Source organism: Coturnix japonica, chromosome 19, assembly GCF_001577835.2.
Source record: "Coturnix japonica isolate 7356 chromosome 19, Coturnix japonica 2.1, whole genome shotgun sequence".
NCBI classification, from domain to species: Eukaryota; Metazoa; Chordata; class Aves; order Galliformes; family Phasianidae; genus Coturnix; species Coturnix japonica.
This window is the reverse complement of record NC_029534.1, coordinates 3028621-3055123: the sequence shown is the minus strand read 5'-3', so window position 1 is coordinate 3055123 and position 26503 is coordinate 3028621. Positions and strand designations below refer to the sequence as shown.

The 26503-nt window shown below is 54.4% G+C and overlaps 2 protein-coding genes and 1 long non-coding RNA gene across 3 annotated transcripts; 1 reads left to right on the top strand and 2 right to left on the bottom strand.

Moving 5' to 3' along the window:
• Positions 1-57: 57 nt before the first annotated feature.
• Positions 58-6653, bottom strand: PRKRIP1 (PRKR interacting protein 1). Its single transcript, XM_015880516.2, has 6 exons — positions 6496-6653; positions 5861-5939; positions 5075-5175; positions 4208-4293; positions 2748-2815; positions 58-798 (listed from the first exon to the last, which is right to left on the bottom strand). Exons 1-6 carry the CDS (start codon positions 6613-6615, stop codon positions 683-685), a joined length of 570 nt encoding a protein of 189 aa, XP_015736002.1. The 5' UTR covers positions 6616-6653; the 3' UTR covers positions 58-682.
• A 323-nt stretch (positions 6654-6976) lies between these two features.
• On the top strand, positions 6977-10809 carry LOC116654243. Its single transcript, XR_004309296.1, has 2 exons — positions 6977-7317; positions 9420-10809. It is a non-coding gene; the product is annotated as an uncharacterized LOC116654243 (long non-coding RNA).
• SH2B2 (SH2B adaptor protein 2) lies at positions 9799-23490 on the bottom strand. The gene is made up of 9 exons (XM_032448387.1): positions 23380-23490; positions 18244-19122; positions 16915-17016; positions 14764-14855; positions 13335-13429; positions 12995-13174; positions 12693-12886; positions 12423-12594; positions 9799-11888 (listed from the first exon to the last, which is right to left on the bottom strand). The coding sequence occupies exons 2-9, from the start codon at positions 19093-19095 to the stop codon at positions 11581-11583; spliced, it is 1995 nt and encodes a 664-aa protein (XP_032304278.1). The 5' UTR covers positions 19096-19122; positions 23380-23490; the 3' UTR covers positions 9799-11580.
• Positions 23491-26503: the final 3013 nt, after the last annotated feature.

Below are 26503 nucleotides of genomic sequence, written 5' to 3'. Positions count from 1 at the left end.
CCTTCCTGCAGCACTGCAAACACCTCTTCCACCTCCTCAAATAAAAGAAGACAGAACAATCCAACACATCCCTTTTATTAATTTAAAAAAGCACGGAAGAAAAGTAATAGGGAAAGTCTTAGCAATAGAAAAGGGATCCTGCTTAAAAATCTATAGAACTCGTCTAGCAACACAAACTGATTTCTTTGGGTTAAAGATGACCCCGTACAAACCCCCAGATTCAGAACGCTCACAGTGCATGAGAGCCTGGCTACAGACCACTCTACTTCAGATTAAACTCTGCCCTTAGATTCAGGTATCTGATTGCTACCAGCTTTGACAACAGCAGATTATACAGTCCTCACAGTAATATCTTCTTAAATAGTGACGGGTGTCGTAGCTTTCAGACAGAAAAACATGCTGGGCCGTGTCAGAAAGAATTCTAAGGTCACAGAGACTTATGGCTGACTCGTAAGAGCAAACAGAGCAGACTGCACAGCAGTTATACAAGCAATCAAGGACAAAAAATCTCTCTTATTTGGCATTTCTCTATCGATATCTCTCTGGCCTGCGATGTGAAGGTCATTCACCATTAAGCAGATGTAACGTTCACCAATGGGTTCTGCTCGGCTGAGATGAAAGACTTTCATGCTTCTGCATGTAAAGCAATGAACGGTGTTTCCTGCTGTTCCCCTCTAAGGCCTCATCCTCTTCCCATCACAAAACTTGGCTCTTCAGCATCATCCTCCTTCTCTTCCTCCTCCTTGCCGTCCTCTTCGTCATCCTCACTGCTGACTCGCTCTTGAGACTGATCAGACTCTAAAAACAGAAACCACGTATGAATTGGTAACATATCCCATGTCCTCCTTGTTATGAGTTTCACAACAAGACAGTCTCTGGTGCTAAACAAACGGGTATTAACTCACAGCAATTAGTGCAAGTGGATAACAAGTCCCCATGTGTGCTCCTTGTGAAAAATCTCATAACAGCGAGTGACGTAGAGCTCTGAATATCAAATTCTCCCTTAGAGAAGCAGTCCCTGACCTCCAGCACACAATCTGCATTGCCATTGTGACAAGCCCAACATTAAAGGACTCCACCTTCTATTGAATGTTATCTCAATCAGAGGTAATCAGCTGCTAAAGTGACAGATTATCTCATTCCCAATCTCATCTCTGTGTGTTGGCACCAACTTCCAAGCATCACAAAACATTGCTAAAGAATGCACACAGCAGGAAGCTGCCTGCCAAGCTCTCCATGTATTTCAATGTCTATCTAAGCTTACAGGAACTCCACAGGGTGCCGAGACCTTTTACAGACTGTTAAGTTTAATACAAACACAGGAACCCTTTAAGGTAGTTGCCAGATTAGCTGGGATCAAAGGAAACTGGGAAAAGACCAGAAGAGAAAACACCTTCTAGACACTGAATATGGAAATTAGGTATGGAATAAAGTGGAACCTGGATCTGACTCTGCTGTCCATGCCTCTCGTATCTTCCCTGTTTCTCAGGCCAACTCAGCTCAGCTCAGGCTCTGACCACTTCCACGTGGTGTGTGGGATCAGTCGTGTGATGCCACCGCGTGGTGAAGTTCGATCCTGTCAGTTTGTGCTGGTGGATTGTAAAACTTAGTGCCAGCCTTTCTTCTTAACAGCTATCCTCACCAGAGGTGAAGGATGGAAATCCACACATTTGATTTATTTGTTTAAAACAAACACAAACAAACAAACAAATGCGTGTCTACCAGCTCTGACAAGCACACTTCAATTGCTGTGGAAAAAAAACTCTCAGATCTCAAGGCACACAGAATAAGACAAGTCTGTTCTCAGCAGACTAAAGATGGCTGTATGTGGTTTCCAGCTTATTTATTTGTTTTTTAAATAGAGAACCACAAAGTATGACAAGCAAAGAACTGTTCTAAAGACAGAGGGGCTCAGAACCTGGCTCCTAAAAAATGACTTATTTGTACATGGCAGTCCTGTAGCACAGAGCCCGTCCTGGCTCCCCCCGTCCACAACCACCCTGGAGGGACGAGCATTCTGTTTTGTTAAGCTCATGCTCAGATTCTCCCCCCAGTCACAGTTTATGTGCAAGTAGCTTTTAAAACCAAAGCAGACCAAGAGCACTCTGCTACATTCCCTTGCTGTCACAAGTACAATTAACCTAATGATTAATCTATCCTCCCACGTCTACACGGAAGGCTGGCAGTGGTTCAGCTGAAACAGATCCAAATGCAAAGCAGAAATAAAGTAGAACTGTCAGACGAGTTATGCTCTAGCAGAAGTATCAGGAACCGTGTTAACTTCCCAAACTTACTCATCCATGAAGCAGAACTCTTTGAAAAATTAAGGCAAAATGCACTCATTAAAAGGAAGCAACGAGCATCCAAAACTTTGAACAAACATTTGTTCTGACATCGCTGAACGTTAATTTCCAAGGCTGCAGGAGAACAGAGGCAGTGCTTATTCCTACATGAAATGAAATGGTTGTGTGGAACAGATGGCACCAAGGTGGCTTCATTTCTTGCACACAAAATCATAACTTAAGTTTCCTGCTGTCCAAGCCATGCATTTCTCCCCTTTTTCTCATGTGTATTTAAAAATATGGCTTTCAAAAAGGATTTCTGACAGATGAACTGAAATATCACGCTTAAGACTCAGTCCCATCCATCTATGAACAATGCTTGGGTGGGAGGTGGGGTAAGCCCTCCTAAGGTCCAATTAGAAAACAGAGCTGAGAGTTGGAAAAAGAAAACTAAATCTCACTGACCTTTTTCCTGCTTCTTTTGTTCAAGTTTGTTTTTCTTCGCTTGCAGTTTCTTCTCTTTTAGCTTCTGGCTAAAAAGCAACAAAAAAAGACTCACATAAATCTAACATTGTAAAGTGTCTGCACACTAATTATACACCGATTAAGGACCTGCTACAGACATCCTGGGCAAAGACTTCAGAGGTGAAGTGCAAATCAAATTTGGTCTCAACTTAAAAGGAAGCGGTAGCAAATCTAGATATAAGACCAACAGAAACTTCTCTGTTTAGGCAGCCTAATGGCAAACACTGGGCAGAGCAATCTGGGACCCACAATGCAGTCAGAGGGTTCTGCAGAAAGACCCCAACACCACACCTAGGAGCTCAGGATAGAAGAGAAAGGGTGGTGAGATACATCAGGGGTCTCCTGTGTGCCACAGTTACCTGATAAGACTATTCAACGTAAGGAGGTGCTTAAGTGTTTGGCCAGCATTTCCTGTTCGAACACTTGTTTTGCTTCTCAGCCAAGAAGCAGCAGGCCAGATCTGTCTTGCTGGCCATCTGTTGGACCACACTACACGTAAAATAAGATGGCAACAGTGTTTGTGTTGTGCACATTTGTGCTAATGTGCCAGTGAGTCACTTTGCACAGGCCTTTCAGCAGCAGCTCTCAGCTACAAGATGCAAAATGCTCATTCTCAAAAAGACAAGAGAGAAGCTGCTCAGGATCAGACACTCTGGAAGAGGTAAGCAGCCATGATACTCTGCTATTTCTGAAAGGCGTGGCAGATTGGAACATAAGATCTTATATCTCCGCTGATGTTTCTCAGACCGTTTCTTCTGTTTCACTTTGCCTAAAACGCACAGAGAGGGAATGATTTCATCTTTCTTATTTTTTCTATTTAATTTAGTAGACAACCTGCCAGCATGGTATTGAGGTAGGTAGAAACTGCTACTGATTTTAACAACACTACACAGCCTTTTCTATACCTGTGCACTGAACTGGGCTAGTCACACTGGCAATGTGCAGAAGACAGCCTCGTGCACTATCACACCCTACTGCTCCTGATCCACATATACATCCGTTAAGCAGCACCCATTTTCACACTCAAGTTGCACGATGTCAGCAGCTACAGACATTTATGTAAGCCAGACATACATACAGAACTTTCCTGACATCGATAGAACAAATACACAGTAAGGCTTCTTGCAGTCAATGAGACAGTGTCAGCAAAAGCTGCTCAAGCAAAGTTATCTTGCTAGCAACAGCACTGAAAATAAACCACACCAGCGAAGCCTGTCAAATTTACAGATGCCTTTAGAAACCAAACAATGACATGAATGAAATTAATTTATGCAGACAGATTTCTTGGCTGATTGATGTAGATGCAGAACAAGAGTATTTATCCAAAGGATGTAGCTACAAACGAGGCACAGGGCATGAGGTTTTCCATGTCAAACCTCCCGGGAGCAATCTGCCCTTACCGCTTCCTTCTGCGTTTTGCTGTTTGCTCTTCTGCAATCATCTTATTCCTCTCCAGTTTCTTCTGGAATTCCTCATCTAGTCTTTGCTGTAATTGATCACACGTTATACTTTGGTCACAACCTAAATTAAAATACTTCTTTTCAAAAAAAAATCATGTCCTTTTAGGGAGAAATCTTTTAGCAAAATACAGAAGGGAGCTCTGCCAGATTTTGTTTGGCTGCTTTGTTATACAAAACGCATCATCCTAGGGAAGATTTGTGTACAGACAGCATTGGTAAACTGCAGCCTGAGCCAACCAGTGAACACTTGAGAGGAAAGAATCCTCACCAAAACAGCTGAGTGACACTGGGCTTCTGCCCTAAGGAACGTATCAGTAAAAACAAGAGGATAATCTGAGACACAAACAGTAACAGATGAATCAGAGAACTCATTTTGGCCAACAGAGAATGTAACAACAACGCTCTCTGACGGAGGAGACAATCTTAACAGATCTGTATTCTGTGTGCATGCACCTGCTTTGATGTTGTCTGTGCAAGACACTGGTATTAAGGATTTCATTTTATACTTAGTGACATTTCTAACAGTTTTTTAAAGCATCTTCAAACCCAAATGAGAACACAAACATTCATCTGTTGTATTACTGCACAGCAGGATCTCTAGTGAACAGAGAAGATGGAACATGTCTGACACAAAGCATCAAATGTTTCAGTGTTGACAAAGACACCACACATCACATATTCCTGCACTGTTTCCTTTTGATAAGAGGTGGTTTAAAACTGATCTGTTTGCACGTGATTTTACCAAAAAAAAATAGCAGTGGACACCAAAAGGTTATGAGAAAAAAGAATATAAGGAGTCCTGCTGACCTTCTCAGCCATGGCATCCATGAAATCTTGCCTCTGGTACTCTCGGCGACGAAGATGACGGTACACATGAAACTCCCCACTGCCAGCACCAGCACTGGAACCTGTCATACAAAAGGGGTTTGTCTGCTAGAAGATAATACATGCTAAATGTTCACAAATTACTAAGGCCAGATGCTGAGGGGCCAGATATCTGAAAGGGCAGTGTAGAAAGTCTATTAACAACACAGAGTATGTCTCCATTTTATATAAGAGCTGATAACTCCCAAACAAAAGCCAAAGTGAGCTGCAAAGTCTTACACTTCAATGCAGTTTCTACTAGTCAAGGCCAACAGCAAGCACCATATCCTCTCCACTTGTGCTGGATTCCTTACACAGCTGTCAGCTCCATAGCTGACCACGTACAGTCACATCCCTACATGCCTCTGCCTCTCACCACTTCAGATTCAGACTCAAAGCAATTAAAAGAGCTAATTCACAACTTTAAGCTTCCAGAGCTCTCTCCTATCTGTGGAAAAGACAATTTACTTGTGCCTTGTAATCACTACAGCACAAATCATTCCTTTACATACAGCTTGTGTACTAGAGCGCCACAGGTTTTTGTTTTGGGTAAAGTGAGGCCCAAGGACAACACGGGCATCCAGAAAACAACTCAAAAAGCTCATTTTATACCTCTTTTCTCCAGCAAAACGATTATCAACAGAACATCCCCTCCAGTCTTCCTGTTCAATAGCTCCTAAGTTCAACATGGCTGATCCTACAGTTATCTGAAGAGCAGAGTGTCTTTACCCATCACATCCCTGACAAACTCCGGGGGAGGCCGTGGCGCCCACTCATTCAGCTTCTCAGGAATCGGGACAGTCTTTTCCTGCAAGAACAAACCAACCATCAGCATCCAATAGGAGCAACACCCGCAGCTCTAACATAGGGCAGGAGATGCACATCTACAGCCCCTTCCAGCACAGGACAGACCCAGAATGAACACAGCTGTGGGTGTACTGCAAGAGATGGGGAAATGGTTTTAAGTTAAAAGAGGGAAGATTTAGGTTGGATGTGAGGGGGAAGTTCTTCACTAGGAGAGTGGTGAGGCCCTGGAACAGGCTGCACGGGGAGGTTGTGGATGCCCCGTCCTTGGAGGTGCTCAAGGCCAGGTTGGACGGGGCCCTGGGCAACCTGATCTAGTAAAGGTGTATGTTTGGTGGCCCTGCCAGGCAGGGGGTTGGAACTACATGATCCTTGAGGTCCCTTCCAACCCGGGTCATTGTGAGATGGACAACGGAGCCCCGTAGTACCGGACCAGGCCGCCCCATTCTCCTCAGGGCGACCCCCCCCCTGACAACTCTCCCCTCACAACCCGAGTTGGGACACGAACTCAATACCCGTCCCTTCGCGGCTCGCAGCAGCCCCGCTTCCCATCCCCTCACCGGGTTCCTCATGAGCCGCTCGAGGCGGAGGCGCTGCTCCTCGGCGGCGTTGCGAGGGATGACGAGCGGCTGCGGCTCCTTTCGAGGCCGGGGCGGACGCGGGGCCGAGGGCGCCGCCATCTTCCCGTCCCGCAGCTCCCCGCCCACTTCCGGCGCTGAGCGGCCGTCACCATGGGCGGGGCCGCCATGATGGCAGCGGGCTGTAATGGCGGCGGGGCTGCGTGCTGCCCTTCTTAATGGTTCCAACCCCCCTGCCTGTCAGGGCCACCAAACATACACCTTTACTAGATCAGGTTGCCCAGGAGATCCCATAGATCCCCATAGAGACCCCATAGATACCCTATAGACCCCATAGATCCCTATAGAGACCCCATAGACCCCATAGATCCCCATAGAGACCCCATAGAGACCCCATAGAGACCCCATAGACCCCATAGGGACCCCATAGATCAGGTTGCCCATGGCCCCATCCAACCTGGCCTTGAACACCTCCAAGGACGGGGCATCCACAACCACCCTGTGCAGCCTGTTCCAGGCCCTAACCACTCTCCTAATGAAGAACCCCACTCCCCTATGTGATGTGTTAGTAAAGCTGCTCCCAAATCCGTCACGCTCGGGGCTGTGTGAGTTGGGAATTGTCAGCATTTCGCTGCCCAGGCCCCGGCCAAATCCCTGCCCCGTGATGGTGTAAACGATCCGCCACTTCCTGGTGCCTCCCCGCAGGGCTGCGGCACCATCTGCTCGTGTCACTTTGGCAATTAACAGGCCGTGCCCGCTGGCAGCCAGGAGCTGCAGCACAATTCCCTGCGCTGTGGACTCATGGTAATGGGGAGGGTTGCTGCCTCATCTGTGCTTAATTAACACGGGGGCTTTGCTCAGTCAGAGTGTGGACCAGCTGAGGGCTTGCATACCCTGAGCTACGCTTGCCCGGAGGAATGGGAGCTGGAGCTGGCTGTGATACAGCTCTCTCTACAAGCCAAATGTTTCATCGAGCTGCTGTGGCCATACAGAAATGGCATGGCATGTGCTCGGGCTGTCAGTGTGTGCGTCAGAGAATTAGCTACTAAAGGTCAGCGGTGATGGAAGAGGGGCATCGGGCTTTGTGTCTTTATGGAGATGAGCTGGGGCACGGAGCTGGGCGCTGGGCTGAGGCAGCTCCGTGCTGTGCATGAGGAGAGGGGAGAGAAAGGGGAACGCAGAGGTTGGGAACGGTTCCATCTGAGATTTATGGGTCGTTTGTATTGACCTGAATTTATTAAGCCCACATGCTCTTCTCTCGCCCATGAAGAAAATCAGAGCGGATCCACAGGTTCAGTCCTCTCTGTGTTTACAAAAGACTTTTTACCTCTGCTGAGGTTGCTATGGAAATGGCGCTAGTTTATGCCTCGTGTTTGTCTTACCAACCTGATTTATAAAAGAATGGCTTGAATTCAGCGCTGGCTGAGTTCCCAGCTGTCTGCGCTGGCCCTGGAAGGCATCCCTGCAGCCACAGCCCTGGCTGCTGCCATGCAAACAGCTTCCTCCATGCTGTCTCCCAGCTCGTGAGCTCCTGTCCCTGCAGCTCTGGATCCAAAACACGGCTTCCTAAAGCGGGGCTGTGAGCGATGCCGTCAGGTCTCTGCGTGGCTGTGCCAATTGCTGCTGGAGCACAGTGATGGCTGCAGACACCACCATGGCTGGAGGGCTGAAGGGAGCAGCTGGACAGCTCGATTCTCCTGCTCAAAGCATGGCTTGTGCTGGCAACAACTTGCAGCTCTGGGAAACGACAGGCAGCTGCCTGTCATAGGGCAGAGCCCACACAAACAGCATGGGGAGACAGACCTGCAAGTAATGCCCTCCCAAATGCCATGCATAGGGAAGTAGTGTGGACCCTCAGTGTATGCAGATGTTACTTTTGAGGAGCATCTGGGGAGGAAAGATGAGATTGTCTCTTGTGTCAGACCAAAATAGGATAGATTTCATTGCAGAAAACCCATGAGCTGGGATCTGGGCAAAACTGGGCTTGCTGCGGACACGGGATTTGCATTAGAACAGTTCAGTGCAAAGCAAACAACAGCACTCCCTGATGTGTATCAGAGAATCTCCTTTGTGTATCGAAGCCAATGCGTTCTGAGGTGTTTTCTTAACAAAAGGGATCCTTCTGGAAGCTCAGGGAGCTGTGCACAGAAAAGCCCTGCACATCAATCAAGCAGGAGCTGCTGCGGACAGTTCAAACACACAAGAAATGTGGGAGGCTGCAAGGCTGCAAGCCCCACATCTTCCTCCTTCTTCATGGCATCAGCCAGCGTGCAGCACGCTGCAGAGCAGCACCAACCTGCCCAGCCCACACTGAGCCCACTCTCCTGTTTCACTGCTCCATCTCCATGTACAACCCTGCAAAAAGACAGGAACACACGTTTGCCAGCAGAACTAATGCCATAATTAGGCAATTCGCTAATAGGCCGAGGTGTGAATGGCTTATGGGGAGGCAGGAGGAGCAGCTGTCCTGCAGGCACAGCCCTCGAAGCAATGAAGGGCTGTCAGCTCCCCAGCTGGCCGGGCCCTGATGGATGGGCATCCAGGGCTGGTTAACAGGCTCCAGAGATTTTTGGGAAGGGAATGTTTTTGTGAATGGGTCGTGATGCAACCGTGGCCTTATTACAGAGCTGAGCAGCTCTCTCCACCCCCAAAAGCCATGTGTGAGCTGTGTCTGGAAGCTGTGTCTGCCATGCTGCCGAGCTGTGACAGCACAGTCTGGGACCACGTACCGGTTTTCCCTGGGGATCCTCAGCTGAAAAGAGCACGCAAGGAAGATGTACGGCAGCAGAACATGAGGCACTGCTCGCCTCCCTTGGGGAGGGGGGTTGGAAAACACGCATGGGGAACACTGCTGCTAGGAGATGCTCCCCAGGGCTGTGAATTCACTCTTATCTGCTTTGCTCCAGGGTTGAAGGCGTTTCAACTTACACCGGCGACACGCCAGACAATGAAAATGACAGACAAGAGAGGAGAGGAAACCCAGCCCTGCAGAGCCTGGACGTGTCCTCCACCTCCTTCTGCTCAACCGTGATAAAAAAAACAACTCCTCCTCCCTCCTCAGTGTGCCAGACCCAACTCTGCTGGGCAGCCTGTGCCCTGCTCAGCTGCCTCAGGCCAGCAGCGAGGTCTGTATGCATGTGACATGACAGCATCCTCTCTCCTACACAGCAAAGCTCCACGCTCGTGTTCTTGTGCTGTCCTTTTTTGCGAGTGGTTTTATTTTAAAACTGGAACTCGGGTTCTCCATTTGTTTAACAAGTCCCCCCCCCCCCCTTTTTTTTTTCCTTTTTTTAAATAAAATTAATTTATTCTACAGAACAGTAAACTCTTCCAGACTCTTCCCTATTTACAAATGAACATGTTTGTTTGCAGATTGCTGCTCCCCCCCGCCCCGCTCCTATCCCGTGACGCAGATGATGACAAATCAGCCAACACGTCTGTCTGTAAGGCAGCGCTCTCATCCACCGCCACCTGGGGACTGTGGGGAGAACAAGAGCAGTGACATCTGTGCCACATCTGGAGGTCCCCACTCCATCACTGCGCATGTGAAGGGAGTTTGTGTTAAACCCAGTGATGAGGAGCATCCAGCTTCTCCTTGCACGAGCAAGCACGAGCAAGGAGAAATACCCACTCTCACTGCCCCAGCCTTTGCGTGGGGAAGTGGCTGCTGGCAGAGGGCTGTGTGTTTGCACCAGTGGAGCTGGCTGCAGGAAGGATTACTCCCAGCCCTCAGCAGCCCAGAAGGCAGCTCTCAGCTCTGGACAGCATCATCCCTGCCCATAGGAAGGATGAGAAGTGACTCCAGAGCTGGGACATGCTTTGCTAGCTCAGGATAGAAGGCACCTAACAAAAAAATATCTGATCCAAATCAAAACCAGACACCAGAACAACTCTTCAGGCATTTCACTGTAGTTTGAGCTTGGCTGTGGCTTGACTCATACCCTATATGAAGCACAAATCCCAGCAAGCAGCCTGGCCCCAGCATCTTTCTCCTCTCTGCTCTCCCCCAGGTCTCAGCAGTGAAATAGGGAGCTCCTTTTCATGCTGGAGATCTGCTGTAGGGGTCTGCTCAAAAGCCACTGTGCTGTTAATAGGCAGAGACAGCACATGGTCCCTGCAGGCAGCAGCGCTGCCACATGGCACCGGTGAGGGCAGGGCGGCATTTGAACAAGGGAAATCCCAATGCTGTCAGCCCAACCCGGCCCCCGTGTTCCACCTGCACAACCCCACCTGGCAGCAGCCCCGTTCCTTTCACTCTCTCTGGGCTTTTCCAATTTCTATAAGAAAAAAAAAAAATAATAAAAGTCTTCAATAGCATCTACTGAAGGTCTGTAGTGTTTGCACCCCTGGGGAGTGCTGTGGGGGCAGTTCTGCCTCCAGCCCTGCACCTGGCCTCTGTCTGATCCCCCTGGAGATACCTCAACTAAGGGCTGATGTCAAAGGGGGCCGGTGGTGTATTTTCCAAGGTTTGCCTTCAGCGATGGCAATGAGTGCTGTAGAAAGGAGGCAGAAGACTGCTGATACTCTTGTAGGCATCCAAGGTTTCAGAAGCAAAGGAGAGGAAGAAAGGGGGTGTTCGGGGAGTCTCTACAAGGAGAAAAAGGACAAAGGAAGAGAAAGGGCAGGAAAGCAAGGAAAAACCTTCCTCCAATGAGATGCATCAAGCTTTGGACAAAAAGCCTTCTCCTGGCAGAGCATGGGAAACGTGTGCCCCGGAGATGCACAAGGATGGAGCTGGGCTGGGCATGGGGCACATGGTACCTCCAGGCACTCAGACCTGTGCCTACGAGGACAGCTCTGCAGGGACACTTCTATCCCCATCCCCAAACACCCAAACCTCAGTGCTGGGAGAACACTTGGTCCGGTGGGAAAGGGAACGTGCTGCAAGCTCCAAAACAGCTCCGATGCTGCCAACCTCACACCCCCTCAGTGCTGCCAGGTCCAGCTGGGCCATCACACGGAGCAAGGAGGATGTCCTGACCCCAGTGCTGGTGGTGGCAGTGAGGCTGGTGCAGCAGCAAGGGGCATGGTTGCCCCGTGTCCCCCCACGATCCCGCTCTGAGGGGCTCAGTAGAAGGAGTACTGGTTCTCCACTGCCCGGGTCCGATTGCGGGCTCCATCAGCATCGTGGTAGTCCTCAGCACCGGTGGCAGGGGGCTCTGGCCGGCGCTCAGCGCTGTCGCTGCGGCTGCGGGGGCCCAGGGCTCCCTCCAGGCGGTGGTAGGGCGCGGGGACGGCGGGGGGCACAGCCACCCCCTCTGCAGGTGGTGGGACCGGCGGGGCGGCGGGCGCTGTGTTGCAGAAGTAGTGTGGGGGAGGTGGGTCGGTGCGGCAGAGCGGCGGCTGTGGCACGAGGGCTGGAGGAGGGCCAGCGTCTGCAAGGGAATCATAGAGCATCTCAAGTCAGAAGGAACCCACATCACTGCTTAGAAATGAGACCAGATGTCTGAGAGCACTGTCCAGATGCTAATGGAATGGGGAGCTCAGGGGATGGTGCCTTCCTATGCCCACTCTGCATATCCTTCACCCTGTGCACCCCAACCCTCCCTGCCCTGCCCACCTTCTCCATGCCCCAGTGAGCTGTGCAGAACCCTAATCCTCTCCTGTCTAAGCCAAGGATCCTAAGGAGACTCATTTCTTTTTGGGGTGGTGTTTCTTCTCAGAACAGCAGTGCTGCAGTGGCACAGCTGCACAGGGAGGTAGGGAGGTGGGCAGTCCCCGTCCCATGAGGTGTTCCAGAACCATGGAGATGTGGCAGTGAGGGCTGTGGTCAGTGGGCTGGGCTGGGGTTGGGCGTGGGGATCTGAGAGGTCTTTTCCAACCTGAATGGTTCTATGATTCAGTGGTTCTACAATCCCAGCCTCAATCCTCCCCACCAGCCCCAAACCCAACACGTCCTCAGCACCCACCGGGTTGCAGGCTCTGGGCCACCACGTAGCTGCGGAGCGTGATGTCCGCAGCGCCGCCCGACTCCAGCGGGATGGGGTGTGTGTGGAAGTGACGCAGCATGTCGAAGATGCTCTGGAACCAGAGGTGCTGCACGTGGCACTGCCCGCTCTCGTTCAGCGACAGGCGGAGGTGCTGTGAGGACAGGGCAGGGGGTGAGCTGCAGGTGGAAGGCCCCAACAACCTCCCCTCAGCCTCGCAGCCACCCGAGGTTGGCTCAGGGAGTCACCCACCTTGGCTTTCCCCTGGAAGTTGAAGGTCAGCACGTACTCCCCTGGCCGTGTCTCACTCTGCCGGATGACGAACAGACCGTGGCTCCGGGCACCGCCAAACAGCACCAGCTGAGCTGCCTTGATCCGCGACAGCGTCCCGTGGAACCAGGGGAAGTCAGAGAGGTTGATCTCTGTGTCCGCTTCACTGTCCTCTCCTGGCCGCAAGCATCACTGGGTTTTAGGGAGCACGCAGGCATTGCCTTCTCCCAGCCCCAAGGACGAAGCAATGGGGCCACGTGCCACATTCCCCCAAGCATACCTACCTGCAAGGCGTGTGCTGGCTGCGGGTGCAGACTCCAGTGTCTGCAAGAAGTTCTCCAGTGGGACGTGGGCCAGCAGCTCCCCCATGGAGTCCCTGCCCCGGCCGTGGGGTGCAGGCACAGCAGTGGTGGTGGCATTGTGAGCACCAGGCAGGGCACATCTATCTGGCAGCCTGTGTGCATCTGGAAGGAAACATCAATGCCCTCAAGCAAGAGCAGGCATGGCCCATGGTGGGGCTTAGCACCAGGACCAGAGCTCCCACTCCGCGCTCCCTGGCAGAAGCTGCCCTGCACTCAGCAGAGGAGGCAGCAGACACCCCCCAACCCCCGCAGGATCTCTCACCATCAGCCAGGAACTCGCAGCTGCAGGAGGACGCCCTGCCCGGCAGGCAGGCTCCCTGTGCACAGGACGCCAACTCGATGTCATCCCCACTGTCCCTGGTGGGAGAGCACAGAGCAGAGGGTCACACACTGCACACATGGCATCACCCCCTGGAGAGACTCCTTTTCCTCCAACCCCACCATCCCAATCAAATCCCAGCTCCGCACCCTCAGCCCTTCCTCCTAGAACACAAAAGAACCTGCAGCACTCAGCGCCATGGGATGGCGCATGGTGAAAAGCAATGCACCACGCACCCAGGCTGCCCAGTGCACTTGAGCACCATTGTTGAGCAAGCTCCCAGCTTGCTCACAGCCTATTTTTAGCTGCTCGTGGCATTCGGGTTCTCTTTTGCTTAACAGCAGCCACGTGTGTGCCAGCAGCCAGGAAGCGGCTGCGTTAGCGTAAGGGCTCACGGGGGAGCTGCTGAATTATTTAGTGGCCAGTAAGTGAATCAGCCACTGGGAGTCATTCAGCTGCAGCCACTTAAAAACAAAAAGGAAAAAGAAAAGAAAAATAAATAAATAAATAAGACGAGAAAGGAAACCAAAACTGACAGAGCTCTGCAGAAATCCTGTTGCTGGGTGCTTACGCAGAGGTTTCAGCACGGATCCTTGGCAGGAGGGCTGAGCACCGCGAGCAGGAGCTGAATGAAAATTCATTCTTGGCACAGAGCGCGCGTGGCAGCGTATGAAGCGGCTCATTATTATTTGCTGTGGAGTTCATTATTATTTGCTTTACGGCCGTGTCCGGAGGCCAGCAAGGGGTTGTATAGATTTAAAGAAGCACACGACTGAATTTCCCCAGCAAAAGGCAGCTTTGGGGACAGGCTGAAGTGGAGAAGGGGGCACAGAAGGCAGAAAGGACCTCCCCAAAGCACCCATCCCAGCTTTGTGCAGGGCTTTCACCCCCAAAAGCTCCCTTTGGAAGCCATGGCAAGAAGAGCAGTGATGGAGGCTCCCTGGGGGAGTGTGTCTGCAGAGCCTTCATTACAGCATGGATAGCGGGCTGGAAATACAAGGGTGGGTAATAGGGCTGAAATTGAGTGCACGCTTTGTAGGGTGCACCTCTGACACACAGCAGTTGCTGACTCTGCCTCCAGATTTTTGCCCCAGTGAGTCCAGGGACTTTCTGCAATCAGCTGGGCAGCAGAAATTGCATCAGCTGGGGTCTGTTCCAAGCCAGTGGTCTGTGAGGGCTGGCTACCAGCACCAGCCCACCACTCTCTCTGGGCTGCACAGGGGAATTTTTTGCTTGCTGGAAAAAGACGCTTTTCCTTTCAACAAGAACATCATAGCAGAGTCCTCCTGGAGCAGTAATGCCTGAATCATGTCCAGGTCATGTCCTAACTGAGTGAGGAGAGGGGGGCTGCAGTGTGCAGGGGGAACCTTACCCGGGGTCAATGCAGTCCTGGATATCCGCCACCCATGAGTGTTTCTGCAGGGAGTCAATGGTCTCCAGGATGTACTCAGCACCATTCTCCACCTGGAGGTGAATCAGAACCGTGTCAGATCATGTCTGGGGATCCTGCACCCCCCACCAGGCAAAGCCAACCCCATAACATGGTGGGACGGCAGCCACCCCCACATCTCCCTGCTGCCATTAATAACTCCTTGGTTTGAGGACACTGAGATGCCCCCATCCCAGCAAAGGGATGGCAAGGGGTGACCCAGAGATGCTCAAAGACTGTGAACCCAAAGGTTCTGGGCTGCTCCGAGGCTGGGAAGGATGCAAACACCATATGGCAAGAGGGGGGCAGTGGGCACCAGGCGATGCTGCTGCCCCATCCTTCCCAGACCCCCTGCATGACCCTGAGCTGGGAGGAGCCCTGGCTCTAGGAGGGTATCGCATTGCCAGCCAAGAGCCTTCTTGCAAATTAAATTAATGGCATACAACTGAATCACTGTCCTGAAAATAAACAGGGAGCAGTGCCCGGGGTGAGCAGCGCCCAGTCCCCTGCCACGCGCCAGCTGCAGGGGAGCAGCAGAGCCCCGTTTTGTTTAACCAAGGCTTTGCAGCTTGGGAGAGCACAGTGCTCCTTCATGCACAGCATGAAAGCAAGCAGAGCATGTGCAGGGCTCGGGTATTTTGCAAGCACTGCTTGTGCAATGGAAAAAATGCGTGTGCTCAGTGTCTGATGTGTGGCGAGAACGCACCGTCTGCTAATTGCTGGGTGACTGAGCATCATGGGGTCCAGCGTGGCCCCCCCTGCACCAGGCAGGGGCTTTCCCACCCATGGGTGAGGGCTCTGCATCAGCCCCATGTGCAGAAGGCAGCAGAGGAAGTGCAGCCCCCAAACCCCTGTCCCACCATCCAGATCAATGCCCCAGCACTAAGGGGGGCTCCAATCCTCTGCAAAGGGTGATAGCAACGAGCAGCAGGAACAAGGCCCAGGACAGAAAGCGAACCACGAGGAGTAAAGGGTGTCAGAAATACACCATGAAAGGGAGATGTGGCAGGGAGCACAATGGGAACGGGGCAGCAGATGATGCTGAATGAGCCCCTGGGGTTGACTCAGTGCTTGGTACCTCACAGAAGAGATCGATGGCAATCAATTAACCCCGCAGGCAGAATGGGGCAGCAATGGGTTAGAGGGTAAATGGGGAGGGGGCAGTTACTGAGAAAGTGGAAGCAGTGCTGGAGCTGAGGCAGTGGAGGAAAAGCAAAAAAAAGGGGCTGAGATTTTACAGGGATCTGGAAACCATGATCAGAAGGAGTGATGAGCCGTATTCCAAGAGCAGACATTGATAGTTAATGGCCAAAGTGGAGGAGATGCTGAGCCCTATATGCTCACAGCCCTCACAGCACCACTCATGCTGCCATTCAGCAGCGACAAGGACAGAAGGAAGGAGGAGAGGATGGATCCCTGATCAATTCAGGGATGACACCACGCTGCAGTGTGCTGGAGGATGAGGCAAGAATTGCAATGAACGCCCTGACGCTGAGAAATCAGATTTGAAAGAAAAAGCCCCAGGCAGCTCCACCTCAAGGGCACGGCGCTGACGCCAGCAGGGGAACCACGGCTGCAGAGTGCTTCTGCAAAAAGCACAGCAGGGTTAGGGCAGCTCATGAGCTGCTGTGAGTCAGCAGCATCCTCTGGGCATGGAGACAGCCAGAAGATGCATTGGGGCTGAGGAAAGGGGAAGAAGAAAGGAGAAGTGATGCAAGGAGAAGCGATGCTTCCTGCTGGCTCCGGGCTGCTGCACTGCCTTCACTTTGAGGCACACGGGGAAGACCAGCATCAACAGGCTCCCCAAGGCAGTGGGCAAAGCCTTGTGCTGCTGGAATTCAAAGAGCATTTGGACAGTGCTCTCAGACATGTGGTTGGGGTGGCCCTTTGTGGAGCCAAGAGCTGGACTGGATGATTCTTATGGCTCTCTTCCAACTTGGGCTATTCTATGTTTCTATGGCTGCGGCCATGCTGTGCTCAGTGGGAAGGTGCTGGGACCAAGGAAATATCCCTGGGGCCAAAGCATCCCCTGCAGTGGGGTTGGATGTGGGGCTGCATGGGAGGGTGGATGCCCACCACTGCCCCCACCCTCACCTTCAGCACAAAGGTGTTGTCCTTGTCAGGCATCTCCAAAGGCATGGTGGTCCGCACCTCGATGATGGCTGACAGCGGGATGCTCACCTTGGGCTTGGAAGCCTGGAAAAAAAAAAAGAAAGAATGAAAACAAACAAAGAAATCAATCAAATCAATCAATCAATCATATAAAGTCATCACTCAATCAAATCAAAGCAGCAAGGCAAGACAGCAGCTCAGCCCACACGCTTGTTATGGGGCGGTGGGGAGATTAAAGAGTTAAAGAACAAAACAGCATTGATTTCCCTCATGTGCCTGAGAACTCCCAGCTCTTTTAATTAAACGAGGAGAAGTCCTGGTGGAAGATGGGGAAGTTCGTGTGTCTGTCTGCCCAGCCTCCTTGCTGCAGCGCTGGCATCCCAATGGGGCTGGCGATGAGCACTGGGCTGCAGGTTACCAACAACAGGTTCAGTTCCTATTTTTTTTCTTGTTGTCCTTTTTAAGGGGGGGAAAAAAAACCCAACAAACTAAAAGCTGAAGTATGAAATCAGGAACTGTCCCTTTCCCCTCTGGGACGTTTCATTTCCACCTCTGCAATCCGCAGCACCACCTCTGCACGCGTTGCAAGGGGCCCAGCACTGCTGTGTTCTTCCATCGGTGTTCCCACCAGATAAGGTGAGAAAGGCAAAGCCCACACTGCTCATTCAGGAGCAGGCAGGGAACAGCCTGCACCTGAGGGGCCTTCCTGCACCCCATGGGAAGTGCCACTAATGGCCACGGGAGCATCTCTGCAAGTGCATTTTCCCCTTAAAACTCTTGGATTTAGAATAATTATCAGGGCTCTATGGGTTCACTGCTTCCCACTGAAGCAGTAGTTAAGAAGGGACGTGATGGGATGAGGGGAGAAGGAAAGGAGAACTGAAGGCAGAGGGCTGTGATTACAGCAGAATAGGTTTTCCTTCCCATGGCATTTAAATAACGTGAGATTTCTATTCTAACACATCTAGTAAGGCCCCAGGGAACGACTTACTATTTGCCCCAGGGCTGCCAAAGATGAGCACGCACAGCACAGATGAGGCTCTGTAAGCACAGGGGAGGGCTGGGTAGCACCAGGATAGCTGGATATTAGGAAACCCTTCTCCTAAAGAGCAGTGCTGCAGTGGCACAGCTGCCTCCCTGGACCTTCAACACCTTCCTAAAGGCCACGGGGGATGAGATCCAGTGCTTTTGTGGATGGGACCCAACTGTGTGTGCTTCCACATCTCAGCAGCCAGCACCACCTCCCCAGCCAAACACAACTGCTGCCTCAACTTCACCCCAACGCTTCCCAGGACCTCAGCCAGGCCTTACCTTGGGAGGGACGTAGAACTCGAGCAGGAACCTCTCCCCTTCCACCTTCACAGCCTTGCGCAGCAGGAGGCGGCACTTCTGCCACTGCGAACTCCCCACACAGTTCGTGTCGTCGGCCACCATGTAGCGCAGCGTGCCCTCCCTCTGGATGTCCACCAGCTCCACCTTGGAGGTCTGCGCCTTGGACAGACGCAGCTTGTGGGTCCACTTCTCCCGGGGGTCATTGGGCTCCTTGCCCCACGGCTCCCTCTCAGCCCTCCTGTTGCCTGGAGCTGCCTCAGCGCCTGGCTCAGGAGAAGACCTTCGGTGCCACATCTCCTTCATGCCGTCCACCACGCACAAGCTCATGTTCCTCAAGGAGAAGCCCTTCTTGAACTTGGGCTTGGTGGATGCATGCACGGAGACATCCTCCGAGCTGCGGGACTGCCCATAGGAGGACACTTTGCGGGCCTGCGCCTGCTGCGCCGGGCTGAGATAACGGCCGGCACCCAATGGGGCCTCCATGCTGTCCAAGGACTCCGTGGACGTCTCCTCCTTCCTCTGGGCCACCTCTCGCCCGTAGGGCACGTGGCAGTTCTGCAGCCCCACGAAGGGCACGATGTTGTACTTGGTGGGTGAGTCGGAGACGAAGACCCGGCTGACCTCCACGCTGAAGATATCCAAGAAGTTGGCTGCAAAGTGATGTGAGAAGGAAGCCTCGGCGCCCGGCGTGTCGTAGTGCGGGTTCTCCTTCAGGAACTGGCAGAACTTCTGGGCAAAGTCAACGGCGGCCGCCTGGGCGTGCAGCTCGCAGAACTCACGCCAGTCGGGGAGCGGGGAGGAGGGCTCCTGGCACAGGGCATCGCCGTTCATGGCTGCCCCATTCCACCTGCCGGCGGGCTGTGGGCAAGGGCACAGTGTCAGCATGGCTGCCATCTTCCCCCACTGTCAGTGAGGGTCTACAGCCCCAGCGTGAAGTAGGAAACGCTGTGGGAAAGTGGTTTTGTGCTCTTTCCTCCCCCCTGTGCTGCAATGGAACCGAACGTGGCCCTGGCAGCAGCCATAAATCGTATTTATTTTATGATTATGACCCGTTCAAAAGCGGCATTGATTTCTCATAAAACCACTGAGGAGTTCCTGACCAGAGCAGCCCGGGGACCTCCAGGCCCAACACCGCCATCAGACCCCACAGCTCCAACAGAAAGCCCCAGGGATCAACAAGTCCACGGGTTAAAGGGAAAAATCAACCAAGAAAGCGGAGCTGGAGCCAGCAGGAGCTGAGCGGAGGTGCAGACCAGACCCACGTTGCCATGGGAGAAGCACCCAACGTCACCAACCTCTACCCAAACTGCTGACAAGAGCTGGGAATGGGGAGCCCAGCTTCTCCACTGCCCTGCAGCTCCCTGGGTGCTTTTCCACCCCACTTACACAGCAGGGAAATCCCCGGCCTTGCAGTTTAGGATGTGTCTGAATTTCCCCAAGAGACAGCAGGAAAGCAGCGTAAAACGCAAAGCCGTTTGTTACCAGGCCAGCAAATGCAATTCTCACACATCCATCCATCACTGGCACAGAATTTAAAGGCTCAGCTACTGCCCTTCAGCACTACAGTGCACGGCTGCAGCTCCCTGAGCACACAGCAGCACAACGGGGATTTGGGGGAGATGAAGAGGATCTCCTGCTGCCAATCCAAGTAAGCACGGCCAGCATCACCAAGAAGACAGCTCTGCCCTGGGGACTGTGCTTCTCCCCATTGATCCCCGGGAGGGATGGAGCAGGAGAGAGACTGACTGCCCAGAACCCAGGGGTTAGAAGCCAAGATGTGACACCCAGAGAGATTAGAGAGGGGAGAGGAAAAAAACAACCAACAAAGCCCAAAGCGCTTTAAAAAACACCATGATAAACCCCAAACAGAAAGCTGGGCCACCCAGCCGCAATGGAGACACACACACACAGACATCACAGCACCTGCCTTCCATCTACACAGGGATGGCAGAATCTCAGAGGGCAATTCATAAAACTGAAGCCTGGAGGGGCGATGTCCGGCAGGCCTGGAGGAGGCAGTGGGGTGCACGGCTCCCCATCACCCCCTGCCCACCCCACAGTAGGTCTGGGACCATTCCATGTGAGCATTAAGCAGCTTGGGGCACCCCCAACACTGCAGAGACATCCCCCCCCCAGCAGGCACTCCTTTACCTGATTCCTGCAGGAAGCAGCTCCCAGTTATCACTGCAGATTTACCTTTCATCTCAGTGCCTCCTCTCCCCCTCCATGCCAACAGCGCTGCCCCACTTCTCAAAATAACTTCCATGGCACAGACAGCATCCTGGGCAGGGCGCTGGGAGGCAAAGCAAGCAGCAAATCCAGGGGGGCTATGGGAGGATTGGGGGCAATTCACCCCTAACCCCACTGCCCATGTGCTGCAGCATGCTCTCATGGAAGGAGGCAGAGCCCTTGGCGAGGGGGATCATAGAACACAGGAATATGGGAATCATCACTGAGGTTGGAAAAGACCATTAAGGTCATCAAGTCCAACTCCAGCCCAACCCACCGTGCCCACTGACTGCAGCCCTCAATGCCACATCTCCACAGCCCATAAACACCACCAGGGATGGGGACCTACCTGAGCAGCTGCAGCACTGCAGCACCACTCTATGGGGGAAGAAATGCTCCCTCATATCCAACCTGAGCCCCTGTGACCACGGAGTGCCCAGCCAAAGATGTGGGCTGCCATCACTTCTAACCCACCTGTACCACAAACGCCATTGGGGCAGAGCCGCGTCCTGCTGCTGCTGATGTCGCTTTGTGGGGAGGGGGGAGCAAGTCGAGATTTCAGAAGGGGAATGAATGAACGGATAAATAAATAAATAAGTAAATCAAAAGATTCCTGGGGAGCGGCCAAGTGGAAGCCCAGGTTGCAGTGTGAGCCAGCTGCTGGCAGCCAGGCGATGCCAAACGCTGCCGATAAGCCGCAGGGATGCGCCCTGTGCAGCTCAATGCATGGCGGCACACAAGGCAAAGTGAGCTCCTGACCTCCAGGAGAAGAAATGAAACTTCAGCTGACGACAGAAGTGCAAAGGACCTCGGAAAGATAAACAGGTCTCCGGTGAGGTGGGAGTCAGGACAAAGCCACTGGGATTTGCTGAACCAGGAGAGTGGGGAGGAACTAACAACTAATGAGGTGTTAATAACGCAGGGCCGGCCATGGGACAGCGGAGCAGCCAGGCCAGCACTTGCTCATAGGAATTTATTTAAGGAAACAACCCTAATAAAGAGATGTTTCCTTTCCGCCCCACACAGCACGGCCAGGCTGGGGCCAGGGAAGGAAAGGCTGTGCGGGCAGCATGGCACCAACCTCCATAGGGTACATGGCAGGGACTGATGGCCATCCCGCAGGGAGCGCTGGGGTCAGGGTGCGTGCAAGGAGGAGGTTCTGCTGCTCGGCTTCCAGCAACATCGATGCCACTCAAAGGGAAGCCGGGCACCTGCTCACCCCAGCACAGAGCCTGACCTCAGCCGTCCCCACGTGTCCGCGCCGGGAGATCCCTGGGTCACGAGCGGGCGCTGCAGCAATGTGACACCGCGCGGTGCTGGTGACGCTGCTGGCACGGAGCAGAGCGCACGGCCACGGGGTGCTGCCAGGGCGGCTAAAAACGGGATGGGGACCGCGCCGGGGGCACGGCGAGCACTGCACACAAAGCATCACCTTCATGTTTGCTATGCGGCCCATAGGGTTGGAAATGGAGACACAGCCACCTCCTCCTGGTGGTCTTTGTGCCACCACCAGGGCCTCAGACCGGCTCTAAGTGTGGTCAGAGGGACAGAAAGCCATAATAGCAATGGATTGCACGGCAGGGCTCCTTCTTGGGGACATGACAGTGTTTTTGGTGCAGGAGGACACTGTCCTGCTCTCCAAATGGGGGCTGCTCACCTGCCCGGCTCCAGGAGCGTCCCTGCACGCTGTGATCCCCCTGCTGCTATTTTTACCCCCACAATAGCAGAGCGGTGGCAGAGTCCCATCCCAGCCCTGCGAGCTCACGTTTCCCTCACTAAGCCTCAGCTTCCTTCCGCCCTTCAGCCCACAACAAATCTCTCCTCTCAACTTCCCACCCCAACACAGCCCACGCTGGGTGCCGCTGGGCGCTGTGCGTTACCACTCACCCTATAGAGCCATTAAGGGATCCAAGGGGTGGGTTTGGGGCACAGCGTGGCACAGCACAGCCTTGCCCAGCTCTCAGCCGGGATCCCCATCCCTTAGGGGATGGGAAGGAAAACCCCAAGATTGTTTTTCAATTACGGCTCATAGCGAACACAGGATAAAGTTACATTGGTCTGTACCACGTTGTCTCTCAGGCGCGTGTGCTGACAGCATCCGAGTGGGGAAACAGGGCTCTGCCCCACAGCACAGCACTCAGAGCAGCAAAACAGCCCCAATAACCCCTCTGGGCTCCATGCCCCTTAAGCAGACAATGCCCAAAGGCCCTACATATCCCGCTTCCCCTCTGCTGTGCTGGGCACAACATGGGGGGCTCCATCAGTGGATGCTCTGCTTCCTACCCAGCATCTCTGCTCCTCCTCTCCCTGCTCCCCCCATGGTAAAGCATAAAACACCACCAGGACACCGTGCAGCTGCCATGGGGAAGATGGAACCTTCATTGCTCCGCTCGCCCCCAGCTCGGAAGCGCGGTGCTGGGGAATGCCAAACATCCACAGCCTGCGCACCCAACAGCAGGTGCTGTGAGAGCTCAGGGCTTCCCCCCATTAAAAACAACAAAAATAACACCATCAGGTGTGGGATGACAGCTCCGTCCCCGTGGGGCTGCGGGGGATTTGGGCTGGGGACGAATGGGGCACCCCACGATGCAGGAGGGCAGCAGATGCGCGGCCACCGCTGGGTTCTGATCCTGCAGTTGTCAGCCCACCCTGGGGAAGAGGAAGAGGAGGAGGAGGAAGGGCTGCAGCACCCGCAGCGTGCAGACAGCAACGTGCCTCCAAGGAGCGATGGGAGCAGAACCACGAAGCCACGACCACTGAGACCATCAGCCCGACCCATCGTGAGACCCCCCTGTGCCGGGCAGGGGGCAGAGCCGTACGAAGCCCGGCACCATCACATCGCCCGTCCGTGCCCCATCCCGGCTGCAGCCCCAGCCCCGCGGTTACCTCCACTCCCGGCGCAGCTCAGCGTGTCCCCGGGGCAGCTCGTTTCCACCCTCGCAGGTGCATGGCTCAAAGCGACGGGTCCGTACGGCCGAACGAGGCTCTCGGATGGACCTGGAGGCCAAAGTTGGACGTGCTCAGCCCCACCGGAGCCACAGCTGCGCTTCGCATCGCGGAGCCCCACGGCCCCGAGCAGCGGGACCCAAAGGCCGCGCAGCGCTGCGGGGAATGCGGCAACGCCGGGGGGAGCCCCAGGGTACGGGGTGGAGGGGGGGGGCTGGGGGGTGGGGAGCGGTGCTGTGTGCCCCCGGAGATGGGAGGGGAAGGGGGGGGAACCCGAGAGCTGCGGGGGCGGCGTGCGAACCTGATGGCAAAGAATGGGAATACACAAATAGAGCCGCAGGTAAATAAAAAATAGGGGAAAAAAATCAAAGCTCGCTTCCAAAGGGCCGCGCGCGCGCACACCCGCCTCGTATCCGCGCCCCCCCCCGCACACAGCGCGCACCCGCAGGGGCTGGAAGCGGGGACCCCCCCCCCAACCCCGCAGCGAAACGCGGGGGTGCGCTCCGCAACGCTGCGATAAGGGGGGGGGATACCCGGGAACCGGCACCGCCCCCACCTCCCCCAACACCGACACACGCAGCCGCGCTCCGGTACCGGAGGATGCGCTCACCCGGCCCGGTTCGGCCCTGCTCGGCCCGGCGCTCGGTGCGGCTCCGCCGGGGCCAACGCTGCCCGCCGCCCCCCGCGCAGCCCGGCCCCGCCACCGCCCCCCGCTCCTCCCCCCGCTTTAAAGGGCCCCGCCCGGCGCTGCTCCGCGCTGTGCTCTGCTGTGCCCAGCCGAACCGAGCCGAACCGAGCCGAACCGAGCCGAACCGAGCCGAACCGAGCCGCCCCCGGGGCAGGCGGCGTCCCCCAGGGCACCCCATGTCCCGCATCCCCCCCCAGGGCAACCCCGAGTCCTACAGGGCACATCCTGCACGGCGCCTCGTACCCTACAGAGCATCCCACACCCCACATGGCGCCCCACATCCTGCCCGGCCCCACATATCCCTCACAACATCCCACCCCTGCAGGGTACCCCAAATCTCACTGCATCCCGCTGGGGCATCCCACATCCCCATCGCACACAGCCCCCCATATCCTGTGCAGCACCCTGCATCCCAAATGCACCTTGTATCCCACATGGTACCTCACATCCTGCAGGGTACCCCAAATCCCACAGAGCACCCCATATCCCACACAGCACCCAGGGTGCCCTGCATCGTGCACAGCACCCCACATCCTCCAAGCACCCCGTGTTCCCCAGTTCTGTGATCCTATGGTTTCATATCCTATCCTGCATCTTGCATGGCACCCCACATCCTGCAGGGAACCTCATATTCCAATAACCTACAGGCACCCCATATTCCACATCTCACCCCACATCACACCGGGCACCCCACATCCCTCATGGCATCACACACAGCACCCTGCATCCTACAGGAGCCCCACATTCCACACCCCACCCTGCAGCTCTCGTGACACCCCACATCCTGCACAGCATCCCAAACCCCACAGCATCCCATCCCACCCTACACTCCCATCACTCAGTGCACCCTGCCTCCTCCACACACCCACATTCCATATCCCACCCTACACCTCACGTGGTGCCCCACATCCCATAGACCGATTTCCTCCTCCAGCATCACCCCGAGGCACAGCACCTCCACAACCCCTTGTGTGACCCCAAATAGTTTTCCCACTGCTTAGGGGAGGGGTTTGGGGTCCAGCAGCCCCCCAGGAGCGCACCCAGCCCCGTGCTTTGCCATGCAGCAGTTTCAGCCCCAGGTCAAGGTGTCAAGGTCTGTGGGTCGGCACTCGCCTCTCTGTCCCGCTGACATATTTATAGGGCCATGGCCGTCCCTGCCAAGGGGGTCAGGACACGGCCATAATCCTCCTCTCGCTGCGGGGGGACCGGAGCCGGGGGAGCTTTAAGCGATTTACCACGGGGTCACATTACGGCGGGGGCCTCCCTGGAGGGCGGATCAGGATGACTCACCAAAAAATGCAATGGGGATTTGCGGGAGGAACAAATCCTTTTTAGTTCTGCGAAGCACCTGTAGGATTAAGGCAATGCCGGTTATGTAAGGGGCAGAGAGGGGAAGGTTTGTTAGTGTTGTTGTCGTTATTTGTTATGTTTCCTCGCCATCCTTTTACCTTACAGGGCATCACTCGGTGGGATTTTGGGAGAGGTTTGGGGTCTGGGGGGGGACACGGAGCCAGGGTGGCTGTGGGGCCTGGGCTGTGCCTCATCCACATGAACTGTGGGGCCATGGGTGCTCCTCCAGCCCAGGGGATGCCAATGGGGCTTTGCTCAGCGGACCCACTGAGCACCTGCAGCCTGGTGGGGCTATAGGCTGGCCCCATAGGGTTCTATGGGGCATCACATGGTCACAAAGCGGTGTTTGCCATCAGCCTCTTTGGAGATGGCCCCATGTGTTGGGTATGGCCGAATCCCTGGATAGGAGGAGCTGCTGGTCACCATCACAGGTCTGGGAATGTCTCACTGGGATGAGAAATAGGGGAAGGAGGGGGGGAGTCACCGGTGTGAAAAGAGGAGCAGGAAGAGACCTGGAGAGAGCTGAGAAACCCCAAAACCCACAGTGATGGAACTGGGAGCAGTGCAGGGAAACTGGGGCCCTCCTGGAGCCTCTCGCAGCCACCCAGAGAGCAGCACTGCACTGCACTGCACTGCACCACAACACACCACACCACACCTCACCGCCATCCCCCTTCTTCCCCTAATAGACCCCCACAGGTTCACCCTGTGACCCCCCCCCCCCATTCACAGGGACCTGCAGAGCCCCATCCCCTGTGTCCCCCCGCAGCATCGCTCCTCCAGCAGCACACGCAGCACAGACAGCGCTCGCATGGCCCGGTGCTTGCAGAAGGGTTTCCATAGCTACCAGCACCCGAAAAGCCCCAGATCCCGGCTGCTCTGCAAGGATGTGGGGCTGGCTGCCCTGTGTGCCCTCCAGCAGCATGTGGGACTTGTTGGGCACTGCTGAACTCAGGGTGAATTGCTGGGGGTGGCACCTGTGCAATGGGGACAGAGCTCCGTGCAATGCAGACAAAGCATCATGCA